This window comes from Oryzias latipes, chromosome 2, assembly GCF_002234675.1.
Source record: "Oryzias latipes chromosome 2, ASM223467v1".
Taxonomy (NCBI): domain Eukaryota; kingdom Metazoa; phylum Chordata; class Actinopteri; order Beloniformes; family Adrianichthyidae; genus Oryzias; species Oryzias latipes.
This window is the reverse complement of record NC_019860.2, coordinates 4,675,503-4,690,257: the sequence shown is the minus strand read 5'-3', so window position 1 is coordinate 4,690,257 and position 14,755 is coordinate 4,675,503. Positions and strand designations below refer to the sequence as shown.

The 14,755-nt window shown below is 42.3% G+C and overlaps 2 protein-coding genes across 2 annotated transcripts in view; one reads left to right on the top strand and one right to left on the bottom strand.

Annotated features, from left to right (window-relative positions):
• The window catches only part of LOC101163225 (gastrula zinc finger protein XlCGF57.1), a 466,623-nt gene that overhangs the window by 320,082 nt on the left and 131,786 nt on the right, over nucleotides 1–14,755 (bottom strand). The window lies entirely within an intron of this gene.
• Nucleotides 1–14,755, top strand: part of LOC105355210 (NACHT, LRR and PYD domains-containing protein 12) — a gene marked incomplete at its 3' end in the record, with an annotated part of 36,268 nt that overhangs the window by 17,874 nt on the left and 3,639 nt on the right. Inside the window, exons 9-11 of the mRNA XM_023949599.1 lie at nucleotides 4,378–4,551; nucleotides 9,694–9,870; nucleotides 13,140–13,313. Coding sequence (XP_023805367.1) covers nucleotides 4,378–4,551; nucleotides 9,694–9,870; nucleotides 13,140–13,313 — 525 coding nt within the window. The remainder of the gene's footprint in view (nucleotides 1–4,377; nucleotides 4,552–9,693; nucleotides 9,871–13,139; nucleotides 13,314–14,755) is intronic.

Sequence of the window (14,755 nt, the reverse complement as noted above, 5' to 3'; positions counted from 1 at the left end):
TCTTTCTTCTGTTCATCATCTTTTTTCTAGATAAATCATTTATCTGTGAATAAAACAGTTTTATGACTAAAAGAAGAAACTGAAGCAGAAACTAATTCTTTCTTCTGATCGTTTTGGTTCCTTCAGTTCAGTCAACCATCATCTGCAAACATACAGTCTCTGTTGAAGATCTGAGTCCAACACACAGCAGTGCAGACAGAAAATCAGGGAAATCTGTCTGAAATCTGATTTTTCATGAGTTTGGATTGAATGGTTTATCCAGTTTCATTGAATGGATTCAGGCAGTTTGTGTTGTTAATAAAGTTTTATTGTGAAAGTCCTTATTGATCAGACAAAAATAGAAGTTTGGACTCTAGAATAAAGCCTAGCATTGCAGGTAAATTGTAAACGTGTACAGGTTCTTGTTCGTGCACATACTGAGGTTCTGGAATCCAGTGACGAAAGTCCTGAAGTGCTTTGAATCACCTGCAAGGAATCAGCAGGTGCCTTGAAGGAGAGGTCGTCATGGAAACAGGTTTCTCATAACTGGAAGAAGTTTATCTTCAGGTTCAGACAGGAGTGGATGCAGACGTTTTTCTTGAAAATGGGTCTTCCATCTGCAGAGTTTGATTGTATTTTACCTTCAAGCCCAAAGGCAGTGGTCCCCATCCCCCGGGCCGCGGACCGGTACTGGTCCGTGGGTCATTTGGTACCGGGCCGCACAGAAAAAATAAAATAACTTACATGCCTGATTCTCTGTTACATCCGTCTATGCTACTCTAGACGCAGGCGAATTCGCTCGTCTCGGTCAGGTGATAAGATACCACTAAAAGAAAACCCAGGAGCTAGCAAAATTAGTAAAAAACAAACGTCTTTGGAAAGTTTCTTTGCCAAGTAGAAAAGGCCCAGCCAGGAGACAGAGGAGGAGCCTTCCACTTCCAAAAAAAGAAAGCTACATTAAATAGACAGTATCAGGAGTCCTACTTATAATACAGATTTATCTAAACAGGAGATTCCCTCGAACCATTCAGCATTGTGGTGAGTTGGATTTTCCATACACATATTCTGAAGGCATGTTTAAATGTTATAATAATAGCGACGAGGGAGTGTTGCGGGCAGAGGGGATGTTGCTCATGTCATAATTCGTGTTTATTGTTGTGTTTAGAAAATACCACAGTTTTCATTCAAGTCATATTATTTTGTTGTACTGTAGTGTTGGTCACGTGCATGTTTGGTCTGCTGTCAGAGTTCCACAGGTTGGAGGGGTTACTGTCGGCACTGGCATCACAGGGAATTAAATCAATCCCCTTTGCCTGCTTTAGTCAAATAGGGTTCAGCAAGGGTGTTTCTTTTTGCCTACGGGTCCTTTCATCTGGCAGTTAGGGTTGTTTCATCCTTAGTTATTTCTTCCTGTTGTGTTTACTTCTTTTTAGCACCATGAGTGTGGGAAGGGGAGAGGATGATGACACCTGTGTGATGTACAATATTTAGCGTGTCAAAATGCAGAATACGTCTTATCACGTGTCTTTGCCTTTATTGCAGTGTTGCTGCAGCGTGTGTCCGCCACATATAACATACTGGTCCGTGAGAATTTTGCCAGACATCAAACCAGTCCGTGGCACAATAAAGGTTGGGGACCGCTGCCCAAAAGAACAACAATGCTGAGTCATCATTCCACAGAGATTTCAGAGGAGCAGAGAAGGGAAAAAACACTTTCATGTCAGTCAGCTGGTAACAAACCGCACCCCCAGAATGTACTGTTTTCATGACAACATAAACGGCTTCAAGAAAGCAACAAGTACAGGGGGGTATTCCAGGAAGCATGTTTAAATTACCCTGACTTTAACCCTGAACTCTGGCTGAAATCCACCTGAACTTGCTTTCTCTGGGTATGTCGGTTCCAAAAGACCGGATATGAGTTGGCGTAATTACGCTCGCCTTGGTAACCCTGGGTTAATGCACCTGCACGTCAAGTACATAAAGACATTATCAATGGATCGCAAATCTCTGGAGTCACCATGGAAACGCACGGTAAAAAAAAAGAAAGCGCTATATTTCAGTGAGTCCGTTCTTCTACTACAAGCAGAAACTCTTTTTTTGCATCAGCAAAAAAAGAGTTTCTGCTTGTAATAGAAGAACGGACAAAGTAAACGGACGAGTTCCAGGTCTTGATGTCTCTGATGCAGGCATTCACTTTCTCTATATTGTCATTCTGGTCAGGTTTAATGGATAAATACAACTACGTATCGTCAGCATAACAATGGAAATTAATGCTGTGTTTCCTAATTATGTTTCCTAAGAGAATCACGTAGGTCATTAACAGGATGGGTCCTAAAACTGAGACTGTGGGACTCCATAATTACCTCGAGTGCACTGAGAGGACTGTCCATTTACATCAACGAAATGGTACCTATCCGATAAATAGGATTCAAACCACTGGAAGGCGGATCCTCTGATCCCTATGTCATGCTCTAATCTTTGGAGTAAAATACTATGATCAATGGTTTCAAAGGCTACACTGAGGTCTAACAGGACCAGAATAGAGACTAGTCCCTTTTCTGAGGCCAATAACAAGTCATTAGAGACTATAACTAGTGCAGTTTCCGTACTGTGGTGAGGTCTAAACCCCGACTGAAAGTCTTCAAGAGGCTATTGCCCTTTAGGTGGCGGTAAAGCTGATTAACTGTTTCTAGGATTTTTGAAATAAAGGGGAGGTTTGATATCGGTCTGTAGTTGGCCAAGATGCTAGGATCCAAACTGGGCTTTTTCAGAAGAGGTTTAACAACTGCATATTTAAAAGACTGTGGCTGGCAAGTAACCCATTTCCAGAGAGGTATTTTTTATCGTTAGTATGGATTCATTAATTAGGGGGAAGGTTTCTTTAAAAAGTCTAGAGGGATTTGGGTCTAACAGACAAGTTGAGGATTTGGAGGACGTAATAACTGATGTTATTTCCGCTTCATCCACAGTGGTGAAGCAGTCTAATGTTACAGAGGCTTCTATTGAAAAATGTAAGAAAATGTTAGAAAATAATCAGAGCTGAGAGAAACACGAATATGTGGTATCTACTGAGCTCTGACTACAAGTTAATCTAGCAACAGTACTAAAAGGAAATCTTGGATTATTTCCATTCTCTGTTATTAAGGTTGAATAGTACTGGGTTTTAGCTCTACGCAAAGCTTTTTTTAAATAATTAAAAAGGCTATGTTTCCAGGTATTCATAGACTGCTCTGAACCGAAGCAACGCCATTCTCTTTCCAATTTATGGGTTACTTGTTTAAGAGAATGTGTTTCAGCGTTAAAAAAATGGTGCCACTCGGTCTTGTCTAACGAATTTAGGTTTCAGGGGGGCAACAACATCAAGCTCATTTAGTTCTCCATGCCTTTGCCCAGAATGTCACTACTGGTTGAACTGTGAGTTTAAACTCAGACACAGAACGGTCAAATAAGGTTCTTCTAAGCTTGTTCTAATAATGTCATTCTTCACTGACTATTGCTGACATTTTTAATACTTGTCTGTATTTTCCATATACATTTATTTTTACGGTTTTTTTCTTGGTGATAGTAACGTATAAATAAAGACGGCAGGTAATGCAGACTGGAAAACAGCTGCACTTTTTCAGACCATAAATAAGCAATAGATCATTTGTTTATGAAAATATTGAGGATTTTGGAGGATTTTTACTGTTGGTGTTGCAAAAAATTAGGAAAATGCCAAATATTTTTTGAGTAATCCAAGTGATGAGTTCTGTAATTTAGTTTTTTTTAATGTTTTATGAGACCTAGACATGATTTTCACAATGACAAGTTTTTAAATAATCAAATCCCTCTGTTAAATTTCACAAAGACACACACAGGATCAAAGACGCAGACACAGGACCAGAGACACACACAGGACCAAAAAACACACAGGACCAAAGACACACACAGGACCAGAGACACACAAAGTAGTCAGGCAAATGCCAAACAATTGAGCAACAGTCAAACATGACCAGCACTGGATTGCGCTCACCCGGAAATGACGTCACAGGTACATGTGACGTCATTTCCGTCACAGGTCATTTAAAACTGTCAACATTCAATCATTATCATCATCCTCATTATCATCATGGTCAGAGTGACGGCAGTCAGTCTTTGTGATCCAGATGTTCTGGTAACTTTGGGGTTCAGACCTCAGATCTCTGACAGACTGAGGGCAGCATGAAGCTCCATGGAGCTCCACCTTCTCTCCTCCAGCTGCACGTGAAAGAAAGATGAAGGTCTGAGAGAGACTGATGAGAAGGACTGTTTCATGATGAAGATGAAGCGCTGATGAAGAGAAAAATGTCCTACTGGAACTTCATCACAGCCTGAATTCATCAGAAGATCACCTGTTTCTGTCTTTCTTTCTTTTTACAGACTTCCAGGATGTTATCTCACAGAGACTGAATGTGAAATTGTGGCATCGGCTCTGAAGTCCAACCCGTCCCACCTGACAGAACTGGACCTGAGCAGAAACATCCTGGAGGATTCATCTATGAAGATTCTGTGTTCTGGACTGGAGAGTCCAAACTGCAGACTGCAGACTCTGAGGTCAGAACATTGAAGCTGCTGGTTGGTTCATTTCTACATTTGTAGTTCTTCACTGAAGCTGAAAGGTTTGGATTCAAAGATTCTCTGGATTTTCCAGAAATCTGCATTGGAAGAAAACAGCTGCTTTTATTTTCTTTAGAGATGTTTCCATGGCAACAAAATGTTCAGCTGTGTAAACATTTGACAGATTTCTGAGTTTAAAGAGTCAGAAAACAAACAAGAACTCAAACTAATGACAGACTAGTCATCCTGATCAAAGCTGCCTGAAAGCTGACCGAGGTCAAAGTTCAAATCAGACACAACAGAGCACGTGAGCATGCACACGCGCACACCCACACACACACACACACACACGCACATACACACGTGCAAACACACGCGTACACACACACACGCACACACACACACACAAGTGTGAGTGCAGACTAGAGAGCAAAGTCAGAGAAAGGAGAGTTTTTATGAAAAGAAATGAAAGAATTGAGTAAACCTACGGAGGCAGATCTGTAGCTGCATGGCTTAATGTCAGACAATATTTTCAAGGACCAGAGTCTACCAGGTTGAAGTTAAAGTCTGATTTTTTTTTTATTTCTCAGTTTCTGTAAAATCTATTTTTCACAATAAAAGTTTTCTTGGGCCAATTTGATGGGTGTGAAATACTAGCAAATTTTCAAAATATTTAATTAAAATCGTTGTGTTTTGGTTTTTTATTCAGGAAAAGATTACGTTCAACAAAGTTAAGAGTAAAGAGGTTATAAGATTAAGAATATTGGATAAAGGATTTAATGCAAAGTATAAAGAGAATTAGTTTAGCATCAGCACGCGGCACCACTTCTCTCAGACATCAGTGGTCCAGAGTGTCAGAATATCTTCTCTTCTCTCCAATGGTTAACTAGACTCCTTCTGAGGGTGTTCTTCTGTGTGAATCAGTTTTCATGTGAACCAGAGTCTGTGAGTCAGAAACTGGACTTTAATGTTGAAATTAAACATTTATTGTTTCAATTTAATTCAATTCATTAACAGTCGTCTCGATGGGCTTCGTATCGATAATTGAAAAAGTAAAACATGAAATCAAAAGGATCATGATTACACAGAATTTAATAGGAAAATACTAACAAACTGACTAAGCTATACTGGCATCCCTGCCCTTAGACTGTACTTCGCGGTAAGGAAAAACTCTTAAAAAAAAAAACGGATTACGGAAAAAACAAAGAAACCTCAGGGGTGCCCACATGAAGGAGGGATCTCCCCAGTTCGAACAGGCGATTTACCAGAACTCATAGGGAAGAATGACTTATCTAACCCCACAACTACATATTTAAAGTCCAGCAGACGAGCTTCATCCAGATGGAGTTGGGGTGACGGCAAGGGGCGCGAGTTGAGCTGGAGACAGGATCCACAGCCAGGTGTAGGAGCAGTAGAGACTAGGTACTCGGTCAGAAACAGGAGCACGGATGAGCCAACTGGAATCTGGAAGCACTCCCACTCCCCAGGAGGGGAGAGGGAAAGAGGGACAATACATGAATGGCACTGCACCAAACAGAGGCATGGAGAACTAAATGATGAATAATGATCAAGGATAGAGAAGAGAAGGAGGGTAGAAGTACTGTAGATAAGAAAAGAGGACAGAACCCCAGTGCACCATAGATACCCCAGCCTCAAAATTTCTAGCAGCCTACTAACAACTAATTGTTATTGTTATTAAGTTTAATTTATATAAATTAACATTAAGTTAAAATAATCTCTGAATACTAGCTAATCTGACAATAGGTCTGTCCAAAGAGGAATGTTTTCAGTCTAACTTTGAATGTGGCATCTGTGTCGGCCTCTCTTACATGAGCTGGGAGCTTACTCCATAAAATAGGGGCTTAGTGGCTAAACGCTCTACCTCCGACTGTACTTTTAGAAATTCTAGGAACCACAAGTACTGTAATTTGGGAGCGAACAAATTTGGGAATTTGTTTGTTTGCAGAAATTTGTTTTTATATTTTTCATAGCTGCTCCATCACTAGCCTTTTCAGGTGAAACAGAACTCAACAGTTGGGTTTTATAAGAATTGTTTGAATAAACTGTTCTTTTTCATGTATGCGTTTCTCAGTCCAGTTGTCATCCATGGGCTTTTATTATGTTGATTTCTATTACAGGATTTTGTAAGTGGGCAGTTTTTGTCGTATATAGATGTAAACTCCTGCATAACGATTTCATAAGCTGTGTTGACATCATTGCTTTCATACAGAGTTTTCCAGGTTTGTGCTTTTAGTTCTGATTTAAATGCATTTATTGATTCTTCTTTTAGTTTTTTCTGTAAGCTATTTGCCTTTTCTCTTTTATTTCTATGCAAATGCAATCATAGTTAGCAAATACTGGGAAGTGGTCACTAAAGTCTGTCATTAGTTGTCTGCTTTTTTTTCTGTTTTCTAGGCAGTTGGTAAAAATATTATCTATCAAGGTCGCGCTGTTTGTTGTTATTCTGCTCGGTCTGTTGATTAATGAAAATAGGCTTAAGCTGTACATTGCATGTGTAAAATCTCCTGTCTTGGTGTGATTGTTTGGGTTCACTAAATCTATGTTAAAATCATTACAAAGAAACATGACCCTTTGTAGATATTAGCAAACATGTTTTCAACAGCACTTGAGAAGGATTCCATTTCTTACTTTTTTTTCCACCTTGTCCTGTCCAACAGCTGGGCAAACAGATGAGAGCTAAAGGCCTCTTGTGTTGGACATATTTTACTTTAACAACAGGGGTTATGAATCTTCTGACAAACCAGAGGTATGTCTGAATAAACCCTTTTTGTAATCTAGACCAAACTTTATTCATTTTAATCATGTTTGAAAATCGTTTGTGTTGGACCAGACGGATAAGGAAAGGAGGGAATAAGAGAGAGGGATGTTAGAAAGGGGGAGATAGGAGGATGATTATAGAAGGGGGGATAGAACCATGAAGCAGCATAAAGCAACAAGTTGCTGGATGTTTATGATCATTACAGTGAGATTCAGATGTAATACAAGTCTATAAGGGCAAATGTTATAAACATACCTGTTGGCTCCAAAGATGTTCACATGTCAAAATGTACACAATAAAATATTGTTTACACACGCATACCTATGCATTCAGACATACTAATGTGAAATATTTCATTAAATCACGCAAACTATTAGTGCAAAGGTGAGCTAACCCCTGTAATCAAGTGAGTGTTTATGTTCTTCTAAAATGGATGATGGAATGTAAACGCATGGAGAGAGAGTGCCCAGTCATCCACACACCAAGACCTGCAGCAGCAGCGGCAGCTAGAGCCCCCCAACACCCGTACGGTAGCTGATAGAGAACATCTGCCACACAGGCTAGGGCCAGCAGGACCGCCACGGTGGCTCCCAAAGCCAGAGAGCAGGGAGGCATGGGGGGACAGAGAGTGCAAGCTCCAGCCAACCCAGAAGACCAGCACCCCCGCCACGCTGGGAGGACCCAACACGGGGCCCAGCCCCAAAAGAGCTCCCACAGCCCCAGACTGGGACACCATCACCCTCCAGGAGTTCTGGGGTTAGTGTTAGGGTCCCATCCCAACCCCATTTATGAGCCAGGACCCCCCAAGAGAGATCCACCCCACGCTCCAGGCAGCCATCCACTCGTCCTACGGTTGGTTCAGGAGATAGCAAGGCAGGGGCCAGCCATCTCCGCCCAGGAAGAGGACACCCAGGAGAAGAGGGGTCCACAAGAAGTGTTGTAAACATGGCCCGACCAGGCTTATCAACAGTTGTAATTTTGGCAAGAACATTCCATGCCGTGGGTGTCCATAAGGACATGGACACCCACAGGCTCAGATGTGATGTGATCTTTGGCTCTTGGTCTTGCCAGAGAACTCAGGGATCCCTCTCCCTGAGTGGAGAGAGCGCTGCCAGGCCAAGGAAGCCAGCACCCAAGGAACACGGCCTCGGTCGCAGTGATGTCCAATCACCTTCCCAACCAAGGGGCCCTAAACGTCTAGGGTGCAGTTAAAATTGGCAGGTAGGGCGTTGAAAGGACATCTGCTGGTTGCTGGGAGTGATGTCCATGCACCCCCCCTACCAAGGGTCCAAGTGCAATTAATGTGCAACCAATGTCTAAAACTGAGAGGTGGGGCTATTCCACACGCCAATCATTGGAGTGGGACCACTGCCAAGTAGCTCCTCCCCCAAGGTGCATCACAGGCTGACCCCCCTCCCCATCACCCTAACATGATATGATACGAGGAAGAGGGTAAGTTGGGGACAGCTGGTAGACTGTCCCCTGGTGGTCAAACAGCCCCCCCCCCCCGCCCGGGGGTACATCCCCTGAAGCCCCGACCCCCCCAGGCCCCACCCCACACAGAGAGAGAGGAGCCAGAAAACGCTTTTTGGTTACAAGGACGTCTGGGTTGTTCCAGATGGGTGTCATTTTGCACGGTTGTAGTGATGAGTTTGATATCGATATTTTGAGAAATTCCCACCAGGCTGTCAAAGTGGCATTTATATTAATACTTTGGAAGCAGTTCTGGTTTTTAACTATTTGGCTAATAAATGGTAGATCTGACAGATTTGTTACGAAAATTTGATATTTTGTTATTTTCAATTATAGTTATTTGTCATTTAATTACAAAACAGAATTTATTTTCATAAGAATTATTTCTACACAGGTTTTTCACCTTGCTTGGTTGCTTCAACTTAATACTCCTTAACTCACTGGAAAAAGTCCTCTGTCTAAAACCAAAGGCAAATAAAAGACAACAGACAAATCAAAGCTTTAAATCAAAGAAAAATCTATTAGATTTTAACTTGTCATGTTTTTTGGTTCCATAATTAGAATGAAAGTTCATTTTCCAACTGTCAATTCAATCTGAATTTCTGGCATCCATCTTGAAAATATATTTGGTCATTAATAATTTGTGATGATAAATGACATTTCAATTTCTTGTCTATTTTACCTTCGTTTTAAAGTCATTTATAATCTATTGCATTTTCATTTATGATCATGTTTTTTGGGGCAAAATCCCCCAAAAAATTACGAAACAGTGAAAATGTCATCTGTCAGTCTTTCATCAGGGCGGGTCCCACCTGACTGGATTTACCAAGTTCCTGGACCTCCAGCTGCATCACTGCTCCTGAACATACTTTTCTATCTGATTTCAGGTTGATGTATTGCAGATTGTCAGTGATCAGCTGTGAAGCTCTGGGCTCAGCTTTGAAGAAAAACCCGTCCAACATGACAGAATTGGACCTGAGTGGGAACAAGAACCTGCGGGATTCAGGAGGGCTTCATTTGTGTGGTTTTCTGGAGAGTCCAGACTGCAGACTGCAGACTCTAAGGTCAGAATCCATGCTACTCCATAATGCTGCTGTTAAAGAGGGCAGAATATATTTTGTTATTCTTAAATTAATTGGATGATGCATAAGGAAGAGTGAGAGAGAAGAGAAACTATGACATCATCAGGAGAAGACAGTACAGTCGTGTCAGTCCAGCAGAAATGAAATGTTAAGAAAATCTGACAGGTGTGTTAAGAAAGAATGTAAAGTGAGTTCAGAATAAAATAGCTCTCTTAGCATAGCCTACATGAGACTGTGGAGTTTGAGTCACTAACACAGTAACTGAAAACACCGGGACAGTAAGAAGAAGACAGGTGTCTAGTGAGTGGAACACACGCACGTTAAAGGCAGTTTGACTCTGACAGGACCGTCAGAGTTTTAACATCCAAACTCCAGACAATTGGCATGCAACGTGGAAACTTTAAGGTTCTGATTATTCTAGCTATCAATCAGCTTAGGCATATTATGGGCCCATTTTTGTTTATTGCATTTCAGTTTTAAGACAAATATCTGTTTTGAAATTGATCTGAAAAAGACTATGTTCACATTTAACTGGGAGAAATAATATTTAAATAGTTCAATGTTAGACAAGGCAAGAACAGGGGAAGGGAAGGGAAGGGAAGGGAAGGGAAGGGGAGGGGAGAGGAGAGGAGAGGAGAGGAGAGGAGAGGAGAGGAGAGGAGAGGAGAGGAGAGGAGAGGAGAGGAGAGGAGAGGAGAGGAGAGGAGAGGAGAGGAGAGGAGAGGAGAGGAGCCAAACAAATAGGAAAAGTAGGAATAAAAATGGAATTAAGAGTACATGTCATAAATAAAAACGTGAATACAGCAGCAGTTTCAGCAGTCATAACCCATGTTATTGAATAGTATAACTGCTGTTGGGACAAATGACCTGCTATACCGTTCCTTATTGCACTGGGGGTGCAGCAGTCTATGGCTAAACGAGCTACTCATGGTCCTCACTGTCTCATACAGGGGGTGAGAGGGGTTGTTCCAGATGCTGGACAGCTTAGTCAGCATCCTCCTCTCACCTACAGAGTCCACCGAGTCCAGGGGACAGCCTAGGACAGAGCTAGCCTATAGAAATAGCTAGCCTATAGAATAGCCCATAGAAATTTGCTGATGCAGCAACAGTTTCATAAAAAGTCCTGAGTAGTGGCCTACAAACACCAAAGGCCCTCAGCCTCCTCAGAGAAGGTGGAGGCCACTCTGACCCTTTTTGTGCAGGACCCTTGTGTTGTCTGAACAGTCCAAATTATTATTGATGTGAACACCCAGGTACCTGTACACATCCACCGTCTCGATGTCCAGTCCCTGGATGAATACTGGTGGAGACTGTGAAGCCTTTTTACGAAAGTCCACCACCATCTCCTTTTTTTTGGTGGCATTGATGTGAAGTTGATTAAGTTTACACCAGTCTACAAAGTCCTCTGTCGTGGCATACACCTCTACAGGTGCATGCCACAACGGCAGAAATCAGAGCCAAGAGAACATGAAAAGGTTCAAACCCTTTTAGTTTTATACAGCCAGAAAAAAGCAACATCACATAAACAGCAACCGCATGATGTACAGCAAACCGGAAACGGCCAAGTGTTACACCCACACACACATCTGTTCTCCTTATTTACCGCACAATGCCCCTGAACCATATCCCCATTGGTCACACTTACAACCCCCCCAAGAAAAGATCAGTGCCCCACTGTATTGCCACCAGGTGGCAACACCGACTTGGGCAAACGGAAACGGTTGGAGTGTAACCCAGCAGTGGAAAGAGCCGTCTGGCGAGGCCCAACAGGCCCAGACACCACGTGTCAACTGTGGGTCATCTGCTCCTACCTCAGCTCCACATGCTGAAGGAAGCACTGTGGAAACCGGCGCACACGGGGCGTAAGGGTCAAAAGAAGTGCCAAAACCTCAGTCTCACCAGTACAAGAACCAGGCCCCTGAACCTCAAGACTGAACCCAGTGCTTGGCACAAGGACAACAATCACTGAGTCATCAGCCTCCATTAGCATCTAACTCACTATCCTCCTCCGCCACAGGGGGCACCATCACAGCCCCACTCTGTACACTGGGACCACACAGCCGTAGCTCATTACGGTGTACATTGAAGGGGCGCCCCAGAAGAGTCGACAGGCACAACATAGTACACAGGTAAATCCCCACCCAGATGCTCCAACAATTTATGGGGATCAGGAAAGCACACATCTTGGATTTAATGCCTTCCGGAAAACCGCCTGTTTCTCACGTACATCAGTCGGCCGGCAGCAGGGACAGATGGCTACACAACCTGCATAAGCATGATGAGCTTCTGCCGCTTGGTCCAGATTCTGGCCCGCCTGCTGATAAGCCCAACGCAGTCGCTCCTGATGTTCAACCACCCAAGCATGCTCCACTATGAAGGATTTTGAGAAGTGTTTGATCACAGTCATCTTAACCAATATGCAGGAATACATCTAAGAGTCAAATATAATTTCACGAAATATGACACCTGGATTCATTTGCTTTCTCCAAGTCTGAAGTGACCCTGATTTTCAGCAGAAAGTTCTGACCTGCAGACAACTTGACCTCAACTTTCAGCATCTCTGATAACAGCCGCAGAAGGATACGGACCTTAATCTAATGTCTGCAGACATAACAGCGAAAAGAAGTGTAACTCTGTTAAAGCGGACGGACGGCTGTTAATCAGCAGATTTTTCACTTGATTTTGTGTCGGATTCGTTAAAATGTGTTCAAGACTTTCCTATGGAATTGTTTTTTACCCATAATTCAAAGTGATCTTCAATTCTTAATGAAAAACTCACTTTGCAATGTGATGTCAATTGAAAAAACCTTTTTACAATTTAGGATTCAAAATTAAGATTTAAAAGTAAATCTGACATTTTTAAAATCAAAGGTTTATATCAAAGCAAAATCTATTGGATTTTAAATTGTTGTGTTTTTTGGTTCCATAATAAGAATAAAAATTCATTTTCCAACTGTTAGTTCAATCTGCATTTCTGCCTTGCATCTTGAATTATTAATCATACTAATTTGTGATGATAAATGACATTTCAAATCCTCGTCTGTTTTAACTTCATTTAAAGTCATTTCTAATCTATTGCATCTTCATTCATGATCCTGTTTTTGGGTCAAAATCCAAAAGAAATGAGCAAACAGTGAAAATGTCATCTGTCAGTCTGTCATCAGGGCGGGTCCCACCTGACTAATTTTACCAAGTTCCTGGACCTCCAGCTGCATCACTGCTCCTGAACACACTTTTCTGTCTGATTGCAGGTTGGAGGACTGCAGCTTTTCTGAGATCAGCTGTGAAGCTCTGGTCTCAGCTCTGAAGAAAAACCCGTCCAATCTGACAGTACTGGACCTGACCCTCAACAACCTGCAGGATTCAGGTTTTCGTCATCTGTGTGGTTTTCTGGAGAGTCCAGACTGCAGACTGCAGACTCTGAGGTCAGACTCCATGTTTCAGTTGTCTAACATTAATATGATGACAAATTTGTGTTGACCCACAGTGAGCAGAAATGTCCAGATTCTGATCTGCAGCAGCATCTTTCTGCAGCTGCTTGTTCTTTTCAAAGATGTGCACAAGAACTTATCTTTTTCCTTCCACAGCTCCATTTTGAAAAGCTGTCTGCTGACATTTGTGCTCCAAAAATGTGACTAGTGATACCTGTAATACCTGTGCCAAATACACCATCACCATCCTGTTTCAACTACTACCATCCTTTAGCACTAACGGCCATCATCGCAATGTGCTTTGAACGGCTAGTCATGTCGCACATAAAATCCACCCTTTTCCCCACCCAGGACCCCTTTCAGTTTGCACAAAATCCCAAACGATTCACAGAGGATGCCATCTGTTCTCTCTATCCAGCCCTCACCCACTAGGACAAAAAGGGCTCATGTAAGAATGTTGTTCATAGACTACAGCTCGGCATTTAACACAATAATACCACAGCAACTCATTTGTGAACTGGACAAACTGGGTTTTAGCACCCCCATCTGCTACTGGCTGCTGGAATTCCTCAGCCAAGCACCCCAGCAGTACGTGTCGGCAACAACTTCTCGAATACAATTAGTCTGAACACCGGGGCACCCCGAGGTTGTGTGCTTTGTCCGTTGCTCTTCACCCTGCTGACACATGACAGCACAACAACTCACAGCACTATCTTGTTAACAAAATACTGAAGAGACAATAACCTCCTGCATAATGTCAGCAAGACAAAGGAGATTGTTGTCAACTTCCAGGGGGGCCAGGTAGGTACCCACCTACCTACCGACCGACCGACTGACCCTACCCTACCTAAACCATTTACTTGTAAAGCTTTGTTGAAAAGCAAATGGATGGAAGAAGTTCAAGGTACAAAATATAATGTGATATTCAAAATATCTAATGTTGTATCTGAACCTTCTTCCACTTGACCAAAAAAAGTACCACAAAGTAAGAGTTGAACACTGTTTATTGCATTTACACACATACTGAGGTGTAAGCATTGTGATAAGCACCCATTCTTCACTTATTATTGTAGATCCTCTGGCTGCATCACTGCTCTTCAACGCACTTTTCTGTCTGATTTCAGGTTGGAGAGATGCAGTTTGTCAGAGATCAGCTGTGAAGCTCTGGGCTCAGCTCTGAAGAAAAATCCATCCAATCTGACAGAACTGGAACTGAGCTGGAACAAACTGCATGATTCAGCATTTCTTCCTCTGTGTGGTTTTCTCGAGAGTCCAGACTGCAGACTGAAGACTCTGAGGTCAGTAAAGAAGCTGAACTCCCTAAAGAATGAGAAGAACATATCAATCCAATCCAATCCACTTTATTGATATAGCACATTTCTCAAACAGGCCGTTTCCAAAGTGCTGTACATTAACCAAAAACCAGACAAAAGATT